The 25,906-nt window shown below is 33.3% G+C and overlaps 2 protein-coding genes across 2 annotated transcripts in view; one reads left to right on the forward strand and one right to left on the reverse strand.

Moving 5' to 3' along the window:
• Positions 1-15,792, forward strand: part of LOC129003108 (RAB11-binding protein RELCH homolog) — a 35,882-nt gene extending 20,090 nt beyond the window's left edge. Inside the window, exons 11-22 of the mRNA XM_054431345.1 lie at positions 21-185; positions 603-762; positions 1,573-1,720; positions 2,714-2,837; positions 3,588-3,710; positions 5,494-5,644; positions 6,022-6,157; positions 6,782-6,845; positions 7,124-7,262; positions 8,807-8,969; positions 11,722-11,829; positions 12,652-15,792. Coding sequence (XP_054287320.1) covers positions 21-185; positions 603-762; positions 1,573-1,720; positions 2,714-2,837; positions 3,588-3,710; positions 5,494-5,644; positions 6,022-6,157; positions 6,782-6,845; positions 7,124-7,262; positions 8,807-8,969; positions 11,722-11,829; positions 12,652-12,796 — 1,626 coding nt within the window. The 3' untranslated portion in view covers positions 12,797-15,792. The remainder of the gene's footprint in view (positions 1-20; positions 186-602; positions 763-1,572; positions 1,721-2,713; positions 2,838-3,587; positions 3,711-5,493; positions 5,645-6,021; positions 6,158-6,781; positions 6,846-7,123; positions 7,263-8,806; positions 8,970-11,721; positions 11,830-12,651) is intronic.
• Positions 15,793-16,955: 1,163 nt separating this feature from the next.
• LOC129002071 (uncharacterized) overlaps positions 16,956-25,906 on the reverse strand; it is a 57,497-nt gene continuing 48,546 nt past the window's right edge. The window contains exon 5 of the mRNA XM_054429592.1: positions 16,956-25,330. Within this exon, the coding sequence (XP_054285567.1) occupies positions 24,675-25,330 (656 nt within the window). The 3' untranslated portion in view covers positions 16,956-24,674. The remainder of the gene's footprint in view (positions 25,331-25,906) is intronic.

Here is a 25,906-nt window from a genome sequence, read left to right on the forward strand (position 1 = left end):
GATGTATTGTAATGTTTTAGAGTGAGGAGCTGACCCTGACAGCACTACAGGACAGTTCAGCTGTTGTTGCGGAGTGTGCGACTGATACACTGTTGATGATACTGGCACAGTGGGCCCTCAGCCTAGGCTGGCTACAAGAGCGGCTCATGTCTAGACTACTGACAACTCTCACTTCATTGCTCAAGGTAGTCACTCAGCTAGAGACATAGACTTTTGATTCTGATGCTGGAGTACACATCTCATCTGTATTGATCAGTTGTAGCCAACCTTTTGTACACAGATAGAATAAAAATATAACATACTTGAATGAGCCAGCCGCAAAGTATGCTACAGTACCATGAAGATAATATTTGCCTCCCTTAGTTGTAAACCCCAAGTGACGCTCCAGCTTGCACTGGTTTTGGTCTTTGCCCTCGTATCACTCCGCGTTACGTCATGGTTGGTTGGGGTTGTCCGTTGCCTTGGCGCGGATTTTAATCATTGGAATTTAAAATCGGCACAAATACTAGAAAGAAATTAGAAGTGATTAGATATATATACAGTTCATGTTTCTATTGTAGTAAAAATTATAATACATCAAGGCTGGTATGTTTACTGTGCAGGGCGGGTCTAGTCCAACACACAACCGCGCTACTGTGACTGGTCGTGTTGTAGTGTTGCTACAAGCTCTCAGATCTCTGCTGCCTTTCCTAGTCATGTCTGTAGCAACCGTTCCATCTGTCACAGATCACATAAAACCCGGCCTACCACTCGCTGAACCTAGTAAGTACTACTATTACTATTATAGATGAATTTATTAACTCATTACTAATAATTTGAGTAAAAATGTATAATATGTTATAATTCAACCGTAGTATTTCATTCACATTCATCCTAAAAATCAACTAATTTTTGTTTGTATATAATCGGTTGTTTGTGCTTAATCTAATTTTTTTAGGATTTGATAAATCAATTTAACTAGGCCCATTATGCTGATTGGTATTATTTACCGTAATTTTTTATACAAAATGTCTTTAGCTGTAATGTATAATGGTATAGAAATATGTTTTCCATTAATAATGTGTATAAAACTTTAGGTATACAGTCGTTACTTTCCTTAAAATAAGTTATTGTCAAATTATATTCAAGCCAATTTGTATTCTAGATTGATGCCACAACTGAGTCAAATAACCAGGTATCTAACAGCCTAGTATTTTTATCAGCTATTTCACTGCACCTGAGATATGGTACACCTGATTTTCAGGAGGAAAGGAATCGCAGACTTGTACTTATTAATAGGCCTATTATGATATCTGTTTATTTGGCTTGGCTTGATTTATTTATCCCACTCAAATAGACGAAATCTTTTCTCAGAATAGAGTTGGCCGTTGTTCAAGATATGTTGCCTTCAATAATCTTGCCACTCAGGGAATGCCATTTGAATCAAGAAGGAGTTTTCTGGAATGGTATAGAGTAGAGGCCTACAGACACAGTTAAATATAGGACGAAATGTCTATATTATCCTATGTGACCTATGTATGTGTATAGATCATCATTTTGTGTTTAGTAATTAATTAATATTTCTCGTTCAAGGGAGTGGGTTTGCAGAAGTGTGCCAAGGTCTAGCCAACCCAGCCATATTCTATGAGGGAGACTTCACTGTGGGTGCAGTGATGAGTGCATTTGATGTTGTGGTGAAAGACAAACAGTGGCCTCAACTGAACTGGATCACAGAAACCTTGTAATTATTGGTTAGATGTAGTGATGTAAAATTTATTCATTCTCGATACCGATACCTGAAAAATCTATTCTCAATTTTCGATACCGATACCATTTTTTAAATTTTTTCACCAAATTTTCTGAATGGATTGGTTATACTACAATAACCCCTGTCTTTATGTCCTTCCATTGAGTATTTTTGAGGTAATGACATGTTTTTCAAGCAAAGAAAAAATGTTTGCAGCATACATTCTAACTACCCAGTTTAATGGGCAGAATCATGAACAACGCCCGCGGCTGTGTATATGTCACCATTGTCTCCCGTGTCACGGAAACGGGGCATGACAAGTATCGGTATCAGAATCAACTTTTGACAAACAATTCTCGATACCGATACCAATTGCCAAGTATCGGTGGTAATGAGAATTGGTATCGAGAATTGACACATCCCTAGTTAGATGTATCAATTAAATATCTGAAGTGTTAACCATAATTTTTATTTGTCATTTAAAATTGAGATATCGATTGTTTTGATGAATCAATCAAACCTCTGAAGTGTTGGTGATTTCTGAATCATTTTTATTGAACACTTGTTAAGAAGAGGGAATATATCAACTTGCTTGATGTTTAACCCTGAAGCTGTGCATAAAACAGATGTACAGTAAAATCCTGTCAATTCAGCCCATTAAATAATCCACCATCGGCTTACTCAAGTTTTGACTGAGATTGAGCTTACACCAAATAGCCTTTTTTACTTTCTTTTTTAGGGATTGTTGGCTAGGTATTGTATATTTGCAATAACGGCTATTTTCAGACAGCGCTCAGTGATCTTGTAATGCCAAAGTTATGAACGTTTCAAATTAGTGAGTGTCTACTATAACACTCACTAACTAGATTAAGTAGCAGTACAACGTATCTCTGACAGTACCACATTTAACTTTAACTCTGATTTTCCTAGTGTTTCTGTGGACATTTCGGCTTTCATTTGTTATTGAGTGTTTTCTTTTCCATATAGAGTTCCAAAAGTTCTTGATGCTCTGGATTCAGTGGAAGTCAACAACGAAGAGCTGCTCACTTGTTTCATCAGGTTTTTCAAATCGCTGGCTGCTGGCTTCGGAAAGATTGTTACCATTAATATGGTAAGTTCTTGTTTATATTGTTGTTAGTTTAGTAATTATTTGAACAGTACTAACAAAAATGTTTGTAGTTTGATTGTTGTCCAAGTAATAGAAGTGCAGATTTAAAGAAATCGAGCATTGGATACATTTAATGAGCTGAAACATCAATTTTTTTAACTGAACCATTCTTTATATGTTTATAGTATGTATGCATATTTATATTTAAATCACTTCTTAATGATTTGAAGCAGCACACAGGTAAATAAGTTCCAATTAGACAATTTACATCATAAATTAATAAGTAGTCCCTAATACGAAATTAATAAATTTATTAATAAATTAATAAGTAGGTCCGTAATATCCCTGCACCCCACTGAACCAAAACACTGATTAACCATGATTAAAATTTCAAATCAATTTGAAAATCAGCTAGGTAATGGGAATTGTCTGCTGTGGCACAGCTAGTTGGCTTAGCCGACTGAATATAATGGAGCAAACAGCTGCACAGATCATGAAATGAGTAAAATTTCAGAAAACAACTGTCGGTTATACCTACTAAATGAAATATATTTTTTGTATACCTATCTACATGTAGATTTGAATATTGACTGTTGTAGACTTCTTTAAACTGAAATTGCAGTTAAATTCCAACAATTGACTAACTGGAAAAAATAGGTTATCCAAAAAAGCCTCGCCTCTTTCATTTTGGTTAGTTGGAGCTTTTTATTGTGTATTTTATAGATTTCACAGTCTGCTTTGTTTTTTTTGCAGGTTAAGCCGGTATTTGTAGAGAGATTGAACGCTCTGGAGAACCGCCTAGTTACTCTGGACCACAACTGGCCTAACTTATCACTTATTCCTGTGTATCTGTTGGCCATTTCTGCTCCATTGCAGGTAAACAGTTCATCATCATGTGTCAGTGTTTGTAATCACTGGTTTGTTTGATATACGTTTTGTAATACTTGAAAACAAAAAATCTTAATAAATTAAAATAGGCTAAAAAATAAGCATTCAAAATCAGTTTAAATTGTGAAAAGTAAAAAAAATAACATGGGCACTATATGGGTTGCCATTTTGGTGACAAAATAACAACGAAATATAAAAAACAAAAAATCAAAATAAATGGATGAAATTCTGTTACTTTTATATTGTACTGAGACCACCCTTATATAGCGCACTGCGGCGGTTATGTTAGGTTGGTTTATCTGCCTAATAATGTCTCTGCTAGTACTGTCATGTATGCTGATGATGCGACCTGTTTTAGAAGCGAGAAAAATTGTAATGACCTTTGTTGCACCATGAATGAAGTAGTTCTTAAAGAGGCAGCTGAATGGTATGCAGCTAACAAATTTCTCCTTAACTTGAATAAGACACAGAATATAACTTTCTCTCTAGACGTAAGAGCATCGAAAGAGGCAGATGATGACAGTAGTGTTAAACTTTTAGGTGCCCATCTTAATCCTAAGTTAGTTTGGGATACTCATGTTACTAAGGTTTGTTCAAAGCTTTCCAAAGTTGTTCACATGTTGCGTCGCCTTAGATTTAGCCTACCTAGTCATTACTTAAGATCTTGTTATTTTGCTTTTTTTCATAGTGTTTTGCTCTATGCTATTTTGTACTGGGGCAATAGTTAAAAAATAAGTGAAGTTTTAGTGATCCAGAAAAAGGCTGTGAGGATTTTATTTAATGTAGACCCTGATGAGCACTGTAGGCCCTTGTTCAAACAAGCCAAGATTTTAACTGTGATAAATGTATATATTTTTGTGTGTTTATGTTATGTTAAGAAGAATTTAGATAACCTCACTTTGTCAAACCAAATCCACAACCATTTCACAAGATCTAGTCATCATGTTTATAGGCAACATTGTAGGTTAAGTAAAACCCTCAAGTCTTTCAATGTTTTTAGTATTAATTTGTTCAACAAACTGCCTCATTGCGCAAAAGAAGTTAGTAATAGTAAATTTAAGAAAAGTTTTGTCAGATTGGTTAGTGGAAAACCCTATGTATAGTGTTAACGAGTTCTTTGATAAAGACTTTCAACGATTCAATGTTACCATTCTGTGTTAAGATCTAGGCCTATACATCTGTTTATTATTTTTAAGTAGGCTAAGATATTTTTTAAATGTGACTTTGCCCATTGCATGTTCATGTTTTACGGCAATAAACGATTCTTATTCTTATTCTTATCATAAATAGAAAGTATGACTCATCTGGTATCGTTCGATTCATAACACGAAGAAAGTCCTACAAACATATTTATGATAACCCAACCTAACATAACCGCCGCAGCACGCTGTAAAATATGTGGCCTCCGTATAATACCAAAGTACCGAAATTCCAATCACATGTTTTATTTACAACGTGGGGTGAAAATACAAAAGTCTGTACATTACTTATTTTTCGTTGAGTTTTCAACAACTGGACAATCTCTAGTATCTTATAAATAGTCTGGAACTGTTCTTCTTGGATCTGGTTCTGTTCTTCTGTGTCTGTTCTGTTCTTGTGTCTGGAACTGTTGTTGTAGTTGTGTATTTGTACTTTTAAACTTATTAAAAAAAAAATGCTAAATTTTGAATTACTTAGTTCTAGTTGTAACTAAAGATCTGTTGGTCCAAGAAAGCTTAGAAAAGTATTGTATGTGATATTAGTAAATACTTATGATTTCGTACTATTTTAGGGTGAGGAAGCAGAAGTAGGCAACGTGTTACAGAGATTTCTGTTTGCGTTGTCTTTGTGTGGCGCCCCTGTCGACTGTTTGCAAGTCAGTGTCTCTCAGCTCTGTAGTTTGGCAGCACTGCATGATACAGTTATGGCAGCACTCTGGGAAGGTAATATGATTGATTGTAAAGTTGAAAGATCAGTTACCATACTAGTAATGCCTTAATTTTCATACATTAATCGGGTGTTAACTAGGGGTGTTCTCTTCTATCAGGTCAAGCATTTATTATTAATTGAAATTTACTTGTTTCTCACATGCCTCTGGCTTTTTTGAAAACTCTTTGCTTGAATGTTTCTGCAGTATATTGCTGTGTTTTATTCAATTGTGTTTAAATTCAAGTTTTTCTGTTAAATAGGATGTTAGAAGATTTATGTAATCTTTTACTCTCATAAGGATGTAACATAGAGCACAACCTCCTATGTGCAACTATTTGCTTCACCTCCTAGTTTAACCATAAAATATATTTAGCTTGTGTTATGTTGGCAGGAGTGGTGCACCCGAGGGCTGTGGTGAGGTCAGTGACAGCCGCTATGTTTGGACATACTGTGGCACATGTTGGAGAGTCCATGGTCACCAACCGCATCGTCCCTGCACTCATCACCCTGGCTAGTGACCCTGAGATGTAAGAAACTAGGGCCCATAGCAGCAATTGCTGATTTTTAGTTATGTATACAAATTGAAATTAAATACCCACTTTTTGGGGACCGATTCGCTTACGGAATTAAATATATAGATTTTATCAGACAATTTGGCGTTGATGAATGTTAACTTGCTTACAAAATTTATTTGCATTGACCGTTTATTTTGTGAAATTGTGGTGTAAAATTTTAGACATTTTAAATGTACTTATGATAGATAGGTGGTCTTAGTGGTTCATGAATTATGAGTTATCAGCACTTGCAGTGTTTTAAAACTTACTTTTATAAGTCTGTAAATCCATTTAGACTTTCTTTATTGAAGTTTTGTTATTGATTACTAATTTTAAAAAAAACTAATCAATCTTATGTAATTTATTGTTTGAATATATTTATTTATATAGATATAGATAGCCATTCCATTTCTACTTAATTGATAAGAATTATTAAGGTGAAATATCAAATAATATTTTTTGTCATTTTTATTTATTTATTTTTTTTTTTTAACTCTTTCCTTGAGTAAGTTAGTTGTGTATTCTTTCATTCTTCCTTAATTTGTAGATGACAGGAAGTGTGATTTTTTAGTCTAATTTTTTAATTTCCACTTTCAGAACCGTTAAAACTTCTACCATTCCTGTGTTTGGAAAACTCATTGAACATTCCACAACGAAAGAGGTATGGAATTCGTCATTTAATAATATTACTTGGTGTAAAACTGAAAGATGGATAGAGTTATATCCATCCATCTATCTATCTATTTATTTATTTAGGCCTATAATATTATAAATAAGAGGTGGTGTCTGGAGGATGGTACTGAAACCGGTATAAGTACCGGTACTGACTTTGAAACGGTGGTACCAACTTTCACCATTTCGAATTGCAAGTTTGTATTTTACCAAAAATTATTTTATTTACTTTATTATCTCAGTCAGGCTGTTTGTGTCGTGTGCTAGGTAGAGGACAAGACGTACTTCCAGCTGCAGACCCTACTGAGTGACCCAGCAGCCAGGGATAGTCACCAGACATTGCTACAACTCGTCTCCACTCTAGGCAATGTGGTTACCAAGTGTGACTCCTGGTTCAGAGACGATGGTAAGTTGCCATACAGTTTCGTGGGTACTTTGGGTCAGTGGGATCTTATATGCTCAGTACAGCATGGATCTAAAGGCTGCGGTCTTGTGGATTGTCGGATGGATAGACTTGCTGTTGATTGTAGTGTCCGTTTGCGTGGGTTTCCTGTAGATGTCAAACTTTATCTTTTTATCTTTTCTCTCTAATGTGAGGTCCAGGAAGTTGATCTTTTGGTTTTCTTCAAACTCGTTGGTAAAAGTGAGGTTCGGATGGTGGCTGTTAAGTGTCTGCATCATTGTTTCATGCTCTTGTTCCTGGGCTTGTCTGAAGATAACAAGAATGTCGTCTACATATCAAACATACAGTTTTACATCATGATTCTTTCTTAAATTCTTTAACATTTCTTTTTCCTGATGCTGTAAAAAAATTTCTGACAAAATTGACGAAAGTGGACTTCCTATAGCTAAACCATCTGTTTGTTCGTAAAATCTATTGTTATATCTAAAATAATTTTGTTTCAAAACAGTAACAAGCAGTTTTACAATCTGATTGACATATTCATCGTCTAAACTATTCTGTAAAAGCCTACATTTAACCAGATCCACAGTTTAAGTTATAGGCATGTTGTTGTACAGATTTAAGATATCAAATGAGACTGTTCTTTAAATGTTCTGTCAAATGTTCTTTACACGTTCAACAAATTCATAACTATTCTTTACATTATATATATCTTCTAATTCTAAATCATTGCTGAGCTTACTTGCTAACATTTTCGAAACATTGTAGGCAGGAGCACATTTTAAGTTTACTAAGGGTCTGATGGGTACATTCTTCTTGTGTATTTTCGGGATCCCTTTCATCACGGGCGCTTTGGAATTTAGGATGTTCATCGTCTGTCTACATTCTTCGGGAATCACTCCCGAAATGGAGATGTAGACCATTATACCGTTCGGAAGGAAGTAACAGCCATGAAAGGGGTTTATAACGATTGATCAAAAACGATGAGAATGCTGAAAATATTTAAGACATCTCCACAATTGTGGAAGATGTTTATGCCGTCTCCATGATCGCAGAAAATGTTTCAACAGATAATTTGAGATCGTGGAAGATGTTCCCTATGATATTCTCAGAGATCACGGAAACGTTAACAACACACTATAAATAAAAAAAAAACTCTGAATCGAGTTAAAAAAAAATTAAAAAATTAAATGTATTTTTACAAACTAGAAAAATACTTGAACATAATTTAAAAAACCTAGTTGTTAAGATAAACAAACGTGTTATGCTCTGAATGAAAAACTAAGTAGAGGTTACAAAGTTGATTATTTTATTTTTACTTCCGAAAAGCATTATTCAGTTTTGGAAATTTTATTGACAACTATCCTGTCTCCTGTCATTTTATGATACAATTATTGTTCAGAGGGTAAATATTGTAAATTAATATAAATTGAATAAAAATCTGCCTATTAAAATTGGAAAGTAATTTTTTAAGCAACTTATACAAATGACAAGCGGGTACTCTTGAGTCTTCAGTTTCAAATACAAACATTCCCTGTGTTTTGCAGTTGTTGTGCCCCAATTGGCAGCAACAGCAGCGTACGCACTACAACTGACCAACCAGAGTCGTAAGGTGGATCTAGCGTCTGCTCTGGTCCTGGCATTCAACAACGCTGTCTACTGCTCTCTCAGTCGCAACACCATCACCACCGCTCTTATACCTGGCCTCAGGTACGAGTCCTGCAGTGTTACATTAGACAAATACAGTCACTTAAGAAAAGTTGCACGCTGAGGTTTTGTGGCATACAGTTGCTTTAACAGTATGTGGAAGGCATACCATATTTTGGACAATATGTGTTGTAGTTTACGTGTATGTTGTATCATTATCATGTAGTCCTTGCTTTAGTAGGATAGGGTGTGAACCTGACTTACAAGTATTAAAAAATAGTGATGGGCAGATCCAAGAAAATGTTGTTACGGGATACAGATACAAGGACAGGTTTAAAAAAAAACTTAATATTTACATAAATCCAATTTAAATCATACTGTTTAAAATGAAATTGGTAATGTTTAAAGGTTGGGGTACAGTATATAGAAGTCACTACTAAAAAACAGGGAAATTTAACCATTTTTCAAAATCAAAGCTGGGTACAAATATATCGCATTGGGGGCTAGGCAATGTCTCAGAATATGTCGACGTCTATAAATTCAAATTCTTTGGCTAATATAAAGAATGGTGAAAACAAGAGTTCCCTATCTCTTCTCTATCCAAAATGGTAGCCAATTACATTGATTTTTACATATCATAATCTTATTATTATAAAATGAAACTTCCTGCTAAGTTTGCACGACCACCAAAAGGGTGTCTCTGTATATTTATTTTGAAAATTATTACATGGGGGTCTTGATTTTTTATTCACCCGTATGGACACAGACAGTCTTGTATATAGACACAGACAGTCTTGTATATGGACACAGATAGTCTTGTATATGGACACAGACAGTCTTGTATATGGACACAGACAGTCTTGTATATGGACACAGACAGTCTTGTATATGGACACAGACAGTCTTGTATATGGACACAGACAGTCTTGTATATGGACACAGATAGTCTTGTATATGGACACAGACAGTCTTGTATATGGACACAGACAGTCTTGTATATGGACACAGACAGTCTTTTATATGGACACAGATAGTCTTGTATATGGACATTGATAGTCTTATTCATGAAAACAGATAGTCTTGTATATGGACACAGACAGTCTTGTATATGGACACAGACAGTCTTTCATATGGACACAGACAGTCTTGTATATGGACACAGACAGTCTTTTATATGGACACAGATAGTCTTGTATATGGACACTGATAGTCTTGTTCATGAAAACAGATAGTCTTGTATATGGACACCACCACAGATAGTCTTCTATATGGAAACCCACCACAGATAGTCTTGTACATGGACACAGATAGTCTTGTACATGGACACTGACAGTCTTGTATATGGACACAGATGGTCTTGTAAATCGATACTGATACTACTGATAGTCTTGTATATTTCAAAATACAGTACTATGACAAAACACCTGTTCTTATGTATGAATTGTACTTTATAAATAACGTTTTGTGTTTAAAAAAACTGGATCGAGTCCCGGATCCGATTTTTTTCTGGATCCGATCAGGCGTCGGTTCTAGCTCAGATCCAGTATGAATACGGTAGCACGATATCCCAATCCGATCATCACTATTAAATACCCCCGCCGCAGCAAACCTGCAGACTAAGCGAATTTCCATTTGCCTGATTGGATTTACACTAAAACGTCTCCTTAAAAATATCACATTCCTTATTTAAATAGAATCAGTTTAACACATACTTAGGTTTGCTGCAACAGGGAGGGTAAAAGTGTTTTTTATGTAAAATGTTAATAGTTAGTAAGAAATAAAAACATTTTCCAAATTTGGGCAAAATATGTTAATAAACAAGCAAACTACAACAGTTTACTTATTCTCCATAAGAATAACATGGAAATTTTAAATTTACAATTTTTTGGAATTTTCTCCGTAACGATTAGGTGCATTATAACGCTTCAATATACTAAATTATTTGTTTTTTTAAGCTCTACAAAATAGTTTGGAAAGAAATTGCAAAATTTTATGTATTTTGAGTCAAAAATGGGAAAAACCCATTTTTACCCCATAAAACCCCCCATAAACCCCCGATACCATGGTCCGATCATGCTGGTTCGCGAACTCGTTCGAATAAACGTAGGTTTACACGTTTGTACCGAATTTCATCAAAATCGGATCGTTTTTGCTCGAGTTATCGCGCTAACGGACACATATATAAATATATATATATATATATATATATATATATGAATTTGAACGGATGGTGTTTTTGGCCTCTAGGGACCTCAAAACAAAAAAAAAATCGGTCCCGGGTCCAGGTCTTACCATGAGTACTACGGTAATAGCTTATTCCCTATATGGGAAATTCGCTAAAAGTACTCAAGGGCTCAGTTATGTACTTTCTTGTCATTGAAGATTTCATTAGTGGGGTGTCATACTAGGCATAGACAGGTATATCTTTTTCTGATTGACTCGCTTTTATTTATTACTGAAAGACTGCTTTACTTTCGGTACTTTTTTGAATTTACTGTCTTGTGTTTTAATTTTTAAATGTAATCAAGTTAGTTTAATGTTTTGTCAAGAACACAATCTCATTTATTATGTTGAAATAAATCTTAGATTTTGTCATTGACCGAATTTTATTTCTAATAGTCCCTGTTATTACTGTGAGGAAATCCCACAATGACAATATGGATTACCTGTTTTGTACATGAATGCTATTTTAGATGTTTGTTAACTTCCTTGATTTATCACAAGGGTAATGATGCCTCCTGATGCCGTTTAACATTTTGCCATAAAAATAATAACTTTGCTATTGCTATTACATTATAATGCATTGTGGACTCAGGTACTTGGAGCAAGTGTGCGGCCAGTCACTACCCAGTCACCATCAAACAGTCGCCAGTATGATACAAGAGGCAGAGAGTAGGACTGACTCTAGCAAACCACTAGAAAGGTACATAAAACACTGCACGGTATAAGGCAATCACTTAGTTTACCTCCTAAACCTAAAGTGTTGACTTCCTCTCTTGAATAATTCATTCATTCCATTCTCCTGCTGGTGAAATGGTGAGCAACCAATTGCTAGAGGATACAAAATATGGCTTGTATCCACCAGTTCAGTTGTATTCTTTGATTTCTTTGTTTATTGGATGTACCAGCTTCATAATGTTTATTTTTATTCTTAGAAGCCCTTTTCGTTTTTATAAATTTTTAAATAATTATATTTTTGTCAAAAACACTTAAAATCAGTATCTGAGCTGAGGAACCATATTTAAACAGTTAAAGTTATTTAAGTTCTAATCAAGCTCATTTAGCGAATTTCTGATATAGGGAATAAACTATTACCGTAGGTCTCATGATTTGACCTGGGCCCTGGACCGATTACTTTTTTGTGTTGAGGTCCCCAGCAGCTAAATTGAGTTAGGCTAAATTTTCAAAAAACACTTTAACGAAGGCGCGGATGATAACGCTCCACCTGAGCGTCAACAGGATTTCCTCAGCGCTGAGCCTTCGGTTAAATTAAAATAATTTATCAGTCAAAACCGTGAACAGCTTCTTATCGACCCCAGGATTTTTCTCGGCTCCTTCTGAGCACTCCGGGGAAGAAATTCGAGTGTAACTGATTCTAAGGGTAGCCCTAATTTAATTTTATGAATACAAGTTTATTCCCCTCCTAGAATTTACGTCACAAAACCCAAGTAGTAGCTGTCGTTGTATTTATTTTATATTGTCGCACACCCCAACAAGTGTTTTAAGTAAATCATATGTTTTCCAGGTCGAGTAGCTCGATCACTCTAGCAATGGCTTCGTCCAATGTTGAAGACATGAAGAACAGAGTTACCAAAATGTTCCAAACCCCTATCAGCAGGCCGACCAATCTGCCCAACTTACAAAGCATCAACATCTTCCGCAAAAAGTAGTCATACCAGACCACTGTAATAAAAGTTAAAAGACACTAAGAGTGTTTTAATGGTTGGTTGTGTTAGGAAAATCAATAGTAATCAGATTAATTATTTTTGTATACTTTTGTATATGACATATTTTTATGAGATTGAGCTATATAGATATAATATAAGTAAGAATCTCCTTTTTTAGTATTTTAGTTATAATTTAATTTTAAGGGTCTCTGTTTTAATTTTTACCATTTAGTCATTAGTTTTTTTGAAAAGTGGGTATGCACTATGCAGTATGCACTAACATAGAATTTGAGAAGAACTTATATAAAGCAAAACTATCTTACTCAGAGACAGAAAATAACTTAATTAAAGTATCATATTGTTGTTTGTTAATGTTAATACTTCAATTAGTTTAATAATGCTTCTTCCATTAGTTTGTTGATTACAGGTTTTGCCTGGACAGTAATAATTTGGGATGTGACTTCAAGAGTTAATAAAAAATCTATTTTCGTTAGTTTATAAAAAATGTTAGTATTTGAATCCAAGCTGTTCTTGACAGTTGCAAAACATGGATGCTTCCACCCTGAGTTAGGTGTAACTGGTTGCGGATTATCAGGTTATCAGGGTAACTTTCTTGATAAGAGTGAGTAAAAACTAAAATATTTTAAAGCTAGATTGATAAAGTAGTTTGTATAGCTCTAAAATAATTACAAAGATCTAGAAATGTTTTATTTTTAATGTATTTTTTTATAGTAGCCTAACAACATGTACTATTTCACTTCATCTCCTACTTAGAATGAAACATAATATTCTTCTGATGTAGTCAATTCATTTCTGGATATTGGAAAGCCATTGTGGGAGTATCCCAACACCTTGTTAGGGCTCAATTTTATCAAGCTGAATCTTATTCCTTGATAATATATAATCACATTAAAAGTTTATGATCTGTGAAGCATCATCACAGAGAAAAAACTATATATTGTGTATGATGAGATTCAGCAAACCTCTATATCCTTCACAGAGATTTAGGGTATTCTCAGTGGAAAGTGCTCATAAGAAATAGTATAGTAAGTAGAAAGATTGAAGAGTATATATTTGCAAATTTGTATCATCATCAAGATGTTAGGAATGTAAAGCATTACTATAATAATTGCCTCTGATATTTTCAAAAATTAAAATATATTCAACTTCATGAGATTATTTGTTCTGAATATTTCAAAAGATGATTCGTATTGTATTTATTATTGTTACGCATATCAATAAAAAAAAATTAAAGTGGATAAACAATAACATATAAGGAAGGATTACTCATTATCGCTTACCTCAATCAAACAAATTTACAAACTACAGGTACCTTGTAAGATTTAAATGGATCTACGTAGTTATTTTATCATGTTAAAACACACATATTACGTCCTGAAGATATTTAATTTACGTTTGGGTAGTATAAGTATTTTTTTTTCAATAAACTAAAATAAGTTTCAACATATATATGTAAACCATCTTTGTCCTGAAATCTACCAACAATGAGATTAAGTCAGTACAGCAGACTATTTTTGGCCTTTTTTATTTCATATAGAAACTAATGTAATGGCTATGTAATGACTAATGTAATGTAAATTATCAACAAATGAATTGTTCCACCTGTTACATCAAATATTTATTCTTGTTAATTGTAGATTTTTAAAGAAAAAAAAAAGCAACTTGGGTTTAGAATTGTTATGGAGGAGAAAGGAAGGATACACAAACTAACTCACCTGAATAAAGAGTCCCAGGAGGTCAATAGAACACCAACTCATAAAAAGTACACATTAAGGCCCGGTTCACACAAGCGACATACCTAGCCGACTAGGCAAGCCCGACTGGGTAGCGGACCACAGGATCAAATGGAGCCGTTCACAGGAGCGTAGGACGCCGACTAGTTAGCCGTGTTCGAGCTTGGTGTCCAAAAACATTGTCGGGCCCTGCTTCCCAGTCACTCGTGGCAGCTACCTAGTCACCCAGTCGAGCGGCGTAGCAGTACATGTACCCTTATGGGAGCGTTCACACAAGTGAACGGGTAGTCGCGCTGCAGCTCGCATTCTTCCCTTTGTTCTCATTGTTCACCAGTGATGGATCCGAGTGACTTTGATATCCATATTTTCATCTAGTCCGTGGACATGTCGCTCGTGTGAACCGGTGTGATTCTGTGGTCCCCTACCCAATCGGGCTTACCTAGTCACAGCCTAGTCGGCTAGGAAAGTTGCTCGTGTGAACCGGGCCTAAACTGACTTCTTCAGAGGTAGAAGGTAGAATGGCAGTTCTACTTTCTACTGCCAATATACCTTCTACCTCTGAAGAAGCCCCTGAAAGGGGCGAAATATCAGTTTAATGTGTAGGCCTACTTATTATGTGTTCTATATTGACCTCCTGTGACTCTTTATTCAGGTGAGTTAGTTGTGTATTCTTTTAGCAAATTTCCCATATAGGGAATAAGCTATTTAGTTGTATGATAGTGTTTCCTAATCTGTTTATTTTTCTATCAAGCATATATTTTTTAAAATATTTATAGATATTTTAAACCAAAATACTAATTGGTTGTAAATAGTTCCACTATAAAGCTAATATTCTCAATTTTGTGGGTTAAAGTCATATTTCTTCAATGTGAAATCATTGCTTTTGGATATGCAAGTACATTTTTCATCTTATTGTAAAATAAAAAGATTCTGTCGTATGTTTATGTTCACTCTTGTCAGGGTCCGCTCATATTGACTGAGTGTTTTGCTTTTCTTTTTAGGCAAAATACCAAAGGGAGAAGAAATCATTTATTAACTTATTGTTTGTTTTGTTTTATAAAGTCTATCAAATATCAAAACACATTCTACGTCCAGGCCAGAAACATTGTAGCTAATCCATTGGGATGACAAATCTAAGGAAATATGTTAAACTAAAGTGAATTCCTATTTCAATTGCAGAAAGTGGCTTGCTTACCATAGTTTAAACTAAAAAAAAAAAAAACTATGAGATATTTTAATCTTATATTTTCAGTGTACTTAATGTATATTTCAGTATTTTATTTTAAATAAATATTGTTGTGTTTTTAAAACTATTTTATTTATTTCTTATCTACTTTCCACAAGATTGTTATTTTAAGGTAAAGAACGGTGTATGATCTGATACTGCATTGTATACTACTGCATTTTCAATATCATTGGTTTCAGTAAAATGTTATTACTACAAAATAAAAAGTAGTAATAAGGTACAACTCAATGCTATTCCACTTGTAATTATTTAATTCTTAATATTCCCCACCTCATTCTGTGTGTGGTTGGCCTTAAGTAGTAACCTAATCCTTTAAAAACATTAAAAATATTCCATGTACTGTAGTTGATAGACAAAATACCCCTGCAGCAGCTAACCTGCAGACTAAGCAAATTTCCAATTGCCTGATTACACAAAAAATATCCCCTTAAAAATATCACATTTATTCCCTATTTAAATAGCATTAGCTAACAAGTACTTAGGTTTGATGCAACAGGGAAGGTAAAAAGGGGTTTTCCTTGTTCTCCGTTAAATTCTACAACTTTTGGTAAAGTTGCAAGCCAAAAGCTTGAATGGTTACTACATGAAGAGCTGTCAAAAACAAAAAATAATTTTTAATCTAGATTTGTTCGAAATAATTTTATTTTTAAACTTTATCAGTAATAACAACCAACATTTTTGTACAAAATAGTAATGGAATCTCTTTGAAATGTAATATTCTATCTATTAATGCAAGTTTTTTTTTCAATTTTGCAATCTAGATGTCAAAATGTTCAACAGATACACTGAAAACCTAAAAAAAACATATTTTTACGTATAACTAGAAACCGAGTGAGTTTAGGACATATGCTTATAGGACATTTTTTACCAGTTTTGAACCCAGGAACCATTTCCTGAAGTTTGTCAGGGTTCCCGTAAACACCCTGTATATGGGAAATTCGCTAAAAAAATAACAAAAAATGTTTAACCAGGCAAGAAACATTTAGGTTTTGAGATTCAAAATTGGTTTCAACCACCACTAATATAATAGACCTAATTAATTTCATAATACATAGTTTGTTGTACTTTTTACGACAGACTTAGGGAAAGAAATAAAAAGAACAAATTGATATAAATTACTTTAATTAAGTAACAAAAATATATATTAAGTATATGTCTTACAACTAATGAATAATATATTAGACGAACAATGGCATAGATTATCAAAACTAATAAAAACACTGTATTTTTTACTACCCTTTAGAAATATTATAAAAATCGAATTGCAAGCATTGTTTATCAAGTTGTAAACAATGTTTTGTTCTTTTCAATCATATGAGGAGATTTGACGAAGAATGTTTGCATGAAAAGTCTATTTCATATTACAGCGATCATAGCAGATTAATAAGAGTTAACGTTTCCCATGATTTCATGCAATTTTCTTCTTCACGGGAGATTCAGAACTCATTCTTAGTCACAAGGTATTGAGAATCAATGAGACCTTATACCAGTATAGAATTATAGGAAGAATTAATTGAGGATTGGAATCGCTCCTCACCTTTAGATTTATAAGGTATTAAACAGCGGCTCAACCCAGATTTTTTAACAGTTAATAATATTAACACTTGTAAAATTTGACACTTGATTGAGTACCCTGATTTTGGTGTTCCCAGCATTTTATAAAAAAAAAATTACTAAAATAACTTTGAGAGTATTTAGTCTATTTCATTTTTACATCAGTTTTGGTGTGAACTACTTGAGAATGGCATTTTCTTATTATTTTTTTCAAATTGAGTTATGTAAAACCATTGACCTTTAGATACTGAAGTAGACATCCCATCCACAGTATATGGACCATTTGTCGCCAATTTTTAACAAAAAATGTTGTGTGAGCCAGTCATAGAATATACTAGTGTCTATCCATTTTCTACCTTATTTTTTGTTGCTGACGAAGTTACTGGGTCATAACAGTTGCTATAACTCACAATAAGCCATTCCATTGAATTGCCTTGGTAAAAAAGTTTCTGTATTTGACAGAAATTTGTAATTTAGACCAGCACAATTCGTTGGTGGCTCATAAAAACTACGATGATTTTGATTAAAAATCTGGCTACAAATTTATTATGGGGATGGAATGTATAGGTAAAACCTACAAAGAAATATTTAGCCTAATAGGTAAGCATAAGTAATAAATTAAATTAATAAATTGTATTGATAAATATCACATAATGTTCTAAGGCGGCAGCCAACAAGGCTCCAGTTGCTAATAAATATATAAGCTACAAAATAACAAATCACTAAAAAGCCAATAAATATAATACTGATTGCAATTTTGTATTCAATTTTACCCTGACTTTTAACAAGAAAAATGTAACAATCATACTTTTTCACAATGTCTAAAACTCTAGATTCAACATTAACATTAAGAACCATAGTAATATTGATATAAACTATTTAACTTTAGCTCCAAAAGCTGCACATTTAGACATAGGAGTTGTGTAAAAAAACTTCCAATTACAACTGTCTATGCTAATACAGCTGTCCGTATGATTTAAAAAAATCTGAAAACTATAATACAAATTTCCTCGATTATAAAGTCTACTTTAGTATAAGTATAAACTATAAAGAACTATTTTTTATTTGGGTTGGTCAATTAAAATCTGAAGGTCATTGGGCTGATTCCAAGCGGTTCCAGACAGAGAATGCCATTTTGTCAGGAGCTATGAGCTTATTATGCAATCTAACAAAAAAGTCAGATAACAAGTCCAACGTTAAAAAATGATAAAATGTCATTAGCATAGATATTAGATAACATAAAAAAAGAATCCCGTCTCAATCAGGTGTCATCTCATGAGGAGTTGACCTGTTTGTGGCTTGGTATTAGAGGCCAACCTAAAATAAACAGCTGATAACTCAGGTTAAAGTTGACTGGGTAGGTGAGTTCTTTCGCGCCCCTCAAGTCTGACATTTTGCTATTTGGCAACTCTCCTTAGTCCTTACATTGAGAATCTTCCAATCAAAACCTTGTTATCAAGACTTGTGATTAATAATTAAGAGAAAAAATACAGTTTAACTACTAAATAATACTTGGAGGTTAATTTAGTCAATTTATTTGACTACAATTTAATGCCAAAGACTATGGTTGTTTTGATATAGTATTATAAATATAAATGTAATTTAATAAAATTATAATTAAGAACCTCAAATTTGCCCTTCTATTCTAGTTTACTCTCTATTATAAAACTTTTTTTATTAGCTCTCTTTCTTGTCTGTTTGGTACAAATTTTGCAATAAATTTTACACTAACTCCCCGATGAGCGAGAGACTTGAATCTTGAAACATAGCTCAAAAATAGATGACAATGCAATATTAAATCATTTTATTTTCATATTTCCTTTGGGGCTACGTCCCGTAGGCTTTCAAATTTTCAATGATTACATTTTGGAAGAATGTAAATAGTCAAATATATCAATTGAAATCAGATGTAAATACTTTAATTTTAAAGTTTGATCAAAGAGCAGAGGTTAAGAGGTAAAGGTTCTGTTCCTGTGATATTTAAAGAAATATAAACAAACATTTCAAAGTAAAGATAAAAACACACACACATCTGACAGACAAACATCTGATTGCAGATAAAAAGGTTTTGGTTATTTTTAACCAGAAAACAGCAGGCCATGTAATAGCTATTTACATTACAAGTGTAGTAAGAGCGTTTTTACATCACGCAGGTGAATGTTGTGCAACGAGCGGAAGCGAGTTGCATAATTCACCTAAGAGATGTAAACACGCTCTTGCGCATCGTGTAACGTACAAGATTTTACCTGACCCGACAATATACATGGGTTTACGTACAATATTTTTCATTATCCATTTCACTCATCATCTAACAGTAACGTTCTTTTACAAACAAAAGCTAGGTTAGGAAAATACTTTAAAGCATAACAATAACATTCAAGCGCACAGCTGATTTCTAGCGTTGAACATCAATGCCTCCATAGAGGTATATTTTTTTAAGTTAAGCACTCAATGTTATTTAAATGGGTTTCATTACATCACCGAGTGAGTTTTTTTTCAACTTTACATCACTCGAGAAGTAAGGAAGCTGTATACACCACGCTTGGGATAGGGAAGTTTAACAAAGCGGGTTAGGTAAAACAGATTTAACATACTTACACATTAAAGACTAAAAAGTAGAAAATAATTTTGTATATAAAAAGGTAGGGCATTTGCCAGGAATTTTTCTCCAGTGGTTGAAAAAATTTCAACAGTGACTACGAAAATTTCTACTTTTGTGATGTGTTTTATGTGTCTCTATGGACTTATTTCAAGGTAAGCCTGCTTTCCTGTCAATTTCCTTAATAATTTATACATAAAAAACTTTTTTTAAATAACACACTAAAAAGTAGAAAATAATTTATAAATATATTTGGAAAGAGTAAATACTTGTGAGATTTAAAACAATTTTTTTTTATTTCTACTTTTAAGTGCGTTTAAAAACATGGTATTTAAAAAAAGGGTTTAGATTCAACTGACTGATATTTCTAGCAATGTTCTGCCGTGAGAATGTTTTATGTTAGTGTCAAATGAACAGAGAAACTATTTCTCAATATTGAAGTAGACATACCATCTTCATATACCAACTGTAGCCTATTTTTATTCCAAAAGCATGTTGAATGGATAACCAACTCACAGGATGTGCTATAATCTAAATGGTGTGTACCTTTAGTTTTTTCTTTTTTTTTCACAAACAACACTCCATTCAAATGTGTCATGGCTAACATTCACGTTACCAAATTCAAATACAGGGTGAGGCAGTGAAACAGCACGATTTGGATACCAGCTGACAAGGAATCATGGGCTATTAGAGTACGATGACCATAGACTAAACATGTGGAAATTTCAGTAGCCATGGAACGTTGGATGAGTGCACAACTTGCGTTTGCTGTAAAGGCATATTACAAAAACGTGGATATTATGGTTTGTGCTCAGTGCACTTTCCGTTGTGAGTTCAGTCTATCGCCGCAGGCTCCCGTGCTATCAAGGAAAGCTATCCTTTGGATGAATAACTTTGAAGCCACTGCTAGCAAGACAAAACGCTATGAAACGATTGCAGACGTTATGCAAACGCTAAAAAACATCATGGAATGATTTCAATTAATAATTCATCAATGTGTGCAAAACCAAATACGCCATTTTACTGACACTGTATTACAAAAAAAAAATTAATTTCCACTCATGTACTTAGGATTTGTGTTAAAAACAACTGACCTTTTTTATAAGTGAATTATTTGTGATTTTTCAAAAACGTGCTGTTTTACTGCCTCACCCTGTATCCATTTTGATTTAAAAAATGGTAACAACTTAAATCGCAGATGGGATGTCTAATTCCATCAACAGTCTAAGATGTATCTCAAATGTCAAATAGAAATCCTTAACGTCACCTTACATAATAAAGAATCATATAGTTAGACAAAAAACTAGACTAGATAAAAGTATTTTATTTAATATTATTAACTATTCAATGCTCTTGTTTGATCACTGTTACAAAAACTAATACAATTTCCAACACAATTTGTATACAATTTGTCAATTTGTCTTATAAAATATAAAACCATAGTATATTTCGTAACAAGAGTAGAAAGCGAGTAATTTCATATTAATGTTTTTAGTGCGAGAGCCATCGAGCACTTTAAATGGTCGAGAATATGTATAGACCCACTTTCACTCATGTTTTGAACTTTTCATACACTACAAAGACTAATTATTTACATAATTTAAAACAGACATTGCATTTTTCTTTATTACAGATAGAATAGTTTATTACAGTAGAATTATTACAAAACTCATAGCATTATTTTTAGGTTATGCCTTCAATTTTAAGTTAATATTTACTTTGGTTGTACAGTCTTGGTTGTTGAAAATTCAAACAGTTAACAAAACATTCACAAATCTTTGTTTGTTCACGTCCGCAAAATAAAAAAAAACTGTAAACATTGCTTTTGCATAGTAAATATTCTTTTTCCGTAGTTAACAATGTAATGATGAATTTTTTCAGGTGATAGCATGTAACAGAAACAGGAAATTTCACAGTAAATTTATATTTCATCACTAGGACGTAAAATGACTCTTTGCGACCCAAGCTTAAGTTTTAGTTGAGAAAATGAGTGAGGGTTGAAAAACACTTTTTGCTCATAATATGGGCATTATATTATAATGAACTACATTTTTCATCTGAACCTTTATTCTAGCAATTTAAGTTACAAAACAAAAATACCTTTCATGTAATACATCTTCTCAATTCGACTTCTAACTTGTTTTCAATTTTGCTAATGCAAACAAGCAGCTGTTTCGTAAGTTATTCAATTGTTTGGTCTATTACGATCGTGTTGGAGTACATTATATTATCGATATGTCAAACTATTGACAAGAATACAACAGTAAGCTACAACCGATTGAAAAAATACATACATTTGACACATGCAACATCTTACAAAATTATTGAAATTTTACTTCCATGATTAACGTGCCTGATACTGAGATAGTACATGTGACATTATAAAAGATCGTATAGCTTAATACACCCCTGCCACAGCAAATCTGCAGACATAGTGAATTTCCCATTTGCCCAATTGGATTTTCACTTAAGACATACAAAATATTTCCTTATACATGTCTGATTTATTCCCTATTTAAATAACATTAAGTTTAAGAAGTACTTAGGTAGGGGGTAGTTGAGTATGTTTAGTAAATAATAGCTAAGTTTGAAATAATTAATTTGCTAAGTTTGATCAAATATATCCATAAACAAGCAAACTACAAGAAATTAATTTAACAACATGGGAACTTTAGATTTTTTCCAGTAACTATTAAGCGCATAACAACACTTCTATATAGTTAATTATTTGTTTTTCAAGCTCAATAGATTGGTTTGGAAAGAAAGTGCAAAATTGTATGATTTTAAAGTCAAAAGTGAGAAAACCCAATTTTTACCCCATAAAACCCGGTTTCCATGGTCTAGTCATGCTGGTTTGCAAACTCGTTACAATAAACGTAGGCTTACACATTAGTATCAAATTTCATCAAAACTAGATTATTTATACTTGAGTCATCGTTTTAATAAATACATTTATATGTATGTATGAATTTGAACGGATTGTGATTTTTAGCCTATGGGGACATAAAAAATAAAAAAAAAAAAAATCGGTCCCGGGGCCATGTTTTTCCATGAGTCCCACGGTAATAACTTATTCCCTATATGGGAAATTTGCTAATAAGTCATTCTATCAGTTGACTTTGATGTTGGCATATTAAACATCAATTGATCTTTTATATCAGTGCAATCTTTTAATTACTTAATTGAACTACTGTACCCCCACTTTGCTTAAAATCCTGATTTGTAGATTATTACAAAAGTTATCGATTTTCTTTTTTCCAAGCGTTTTGATTAAAGCAAATTCCGGTGAAATGCAGTCCAGATATGTAGTATACCAAGAGCTCTTATGTAGTTTCATCTAACAAAATACATTGTGTTCATTTTAAAACTAAAAGATTCTTTACTAACCTTACATATTTAATTCTAAGTTATATGAGATTATCACATTCTTCTTAGCTTATCACATGATAGTAGTTTACACAATGATAGCGTAAAGATAGTGTTAACGAAACGAGTTGAAAATTTAATGTACGAGCCTTGGAGATTGCCTTGAAAACTTCTAAGAGTGTCGTTAACACTATTTACGTGAGTCGAGTATGCTACTTTACCTACGACAGTTTTATTTACTAAAAATCACTACTCATAAAACTTCTAAGAGATTATTTTTTATAACCGGGTTATTTTTTCATTTATAACCTCTCATTGCCACTGACAGTGATGCAACGGAACATTGTACCAATTCACTAATTGCACCACTCCACAATTAAATTTAGCCTGAACAGCTGATTAGTTCACGTTAAAATCATTACAACTTTACTTCTTCTCTCTCAATCCTTGAACCTCATTGGTCTGTTACTTATGTTGTTAAGTAAAATTATGCTGTTATGTAAACAATGCTTTTATGTGAAACTTTTCAATTCTAAGAAGAACTGAAACAGCTACCTTAAAAAAAACTGTCGTAGGTAAAAGTTTTTTTCCTCCAATACAAAGATTGAGATAAGTCTTAATAACTATAGTTAACTGAAAATCTCTACCTTGAAACAGTAACACTTCATTCTGAAAGAGAATGAACCCCTCCTGGTGTCAATCTCAATTGACAACAATCATTCATCAATAAATTATCATTGTCATTATGCATTGAAGATAAAGCAGAGATTTAGTAAGTCAATTTAACTCAGATTTAAGCCCAATGGCCCACTTTTGCTGAAGTAGACTTATATTCTCATCACCAGATTTGATTTTATATCTGATTTGTAAACACCGCCTATATAAAAAAAGATAATTATGAAATTTCTTGTTCCAAAAGGTTCAATCAATAATTAAGTCGTATTTTTATGAATAAAACTGTCATTGTTTGAAAAAAAAAAAAACTACCACACAAATATGAAATTTTCAGAGTAAATCAGTTGCTTCAGTTTGGTTTGTATTATTGCCATAGCATAGCCCAAATCATTAACTATACAAATTTCAAAATATTTTGTACAAGAATGGTTCAAATACAATATGGCTTACCACAGAATAAATTAAAAGACAACAAGACTACTTTATCAAGCAAACAAGTATTATAAAAATTTTGCAACACTTCCTATATTATTGTTACATTTTAAAACACCAAGTTACCAAAACAAGTTGACGTAAGACTAGATCACTCTTGGTAACTGAGTCCTGAATAAAAGTTATAATCTAGAATAAAATAATTGTTAGTGTATCAGCTAATAAACAAAATAGTTGGTCTAACCCTATTCTTCATCACAATGATGGAAAGTCATCCTTCTTAAAGGTATAACCTTCTTCTTTTCTATTGTTGTAGGCCTTGCATATTGCTTCTGCATCAAATTTGTTTGTCAACACACGCTGAGATGAATTTAGACTATCCAAAGTGTTCTTCACTCCTCGAAATCCTTTACGTCTGTAGATCGAAGATCGTGCAGTTGTAAGAACACTAAGAGCTTCTTCACCAGTCGAAGATCCTGCAGTCGATTGACCGGTAAGAGGATCTTCACCATTCAAAGATTGTGTGGTGGTTAGAAAGCTTACAGGATCTTGACCATTTACATTCTCACTGATTACAGAACTGGTTGCACCTGAATGGAGTGCTTTGTGTTCAACATCAAAGTCCTCAAAACTGTTTGTAAATTTGGCTGCAAGTTTGCTTTTCTTTGGTTTGTAAGGAGAACTAGTAGAAGCAGATTTATGTTTCGGGGCCGGACACATCACGTTGGCAGAAGACTCGTAGTTAATTGAAGGCTCCAATACATGGGCTGTATAAATCCCATTGCCAGGAGACATATGTCCTGGAGACTCCACATCAGCAGGACTCAGGGATGAGGAAACTGAGTGGAAAGATGGTGACGAAGTTTGGTTCAAGCTGTCAGCATCCTCATACTGGTCCGAATTCGAAGAAGCTGCAAAAACAGATATCAATAGAAAAATAATCCAATTGTTAAGTATTAGCTCAAAGCAAAAAAAACTTTTCAGGTCAAGCTCGGAATGTGTAATTTATAATATAAGTTAATGACATCCTTGTAAATACTTTTATTTTTGTGAATGAAAATTAGCAATCTTCTCACAATCACAGGTGATGTTCAGTTTTGCTGTGATCGCTAGAGACGGTAATGTCTTTGTGACTAGGCCTATGAAGGACCATGTTCACGGTTTCGCTGTGACAACGGGTGTTCTCAATTTGGCTGTGACTACATAAGATGTTCACAATTTTGCCTTGACCAGGGAAGATGTTTTTGGTTTTACCATGTTTAAATATTTAATATTCTATGCTTTTAAATTAACATATGATTTTTCAAGTTTATCATACAACTGTTTACTAATAAACTTTTACTGTTGCTAAAAATGTCTCCTTTATTTAAAACTAAATAATAAAAACTAAACATGGCGCAGTCCGAATTTGAGTGAATTTATATTTGTTTATGACCGGCTCAAAAAATGGAATTTCATAAACCAGATGAGTTATCATTAATAGGCGA

The sequence above is a fragment of the Macrosteles quadrilineatus genome, unplaced genomic scaffold (assembly GCF_028750875.1).
Source record: "Macrosteles quadrilineatus isolate MER2022 unplaced genomic scaffold, UCM_ALF_1.0 Scaffold_9__3_contigs__length_116548681, whole genome shotgun sequence".
In the NCBI taxonomy this organism is placed as follows: Eukaryota; Metazoa; Arthropoda; class Insecta; order Hemiptera; family Cicadellidae; genus Macrosteles; species Macrosteles quadrilineatus.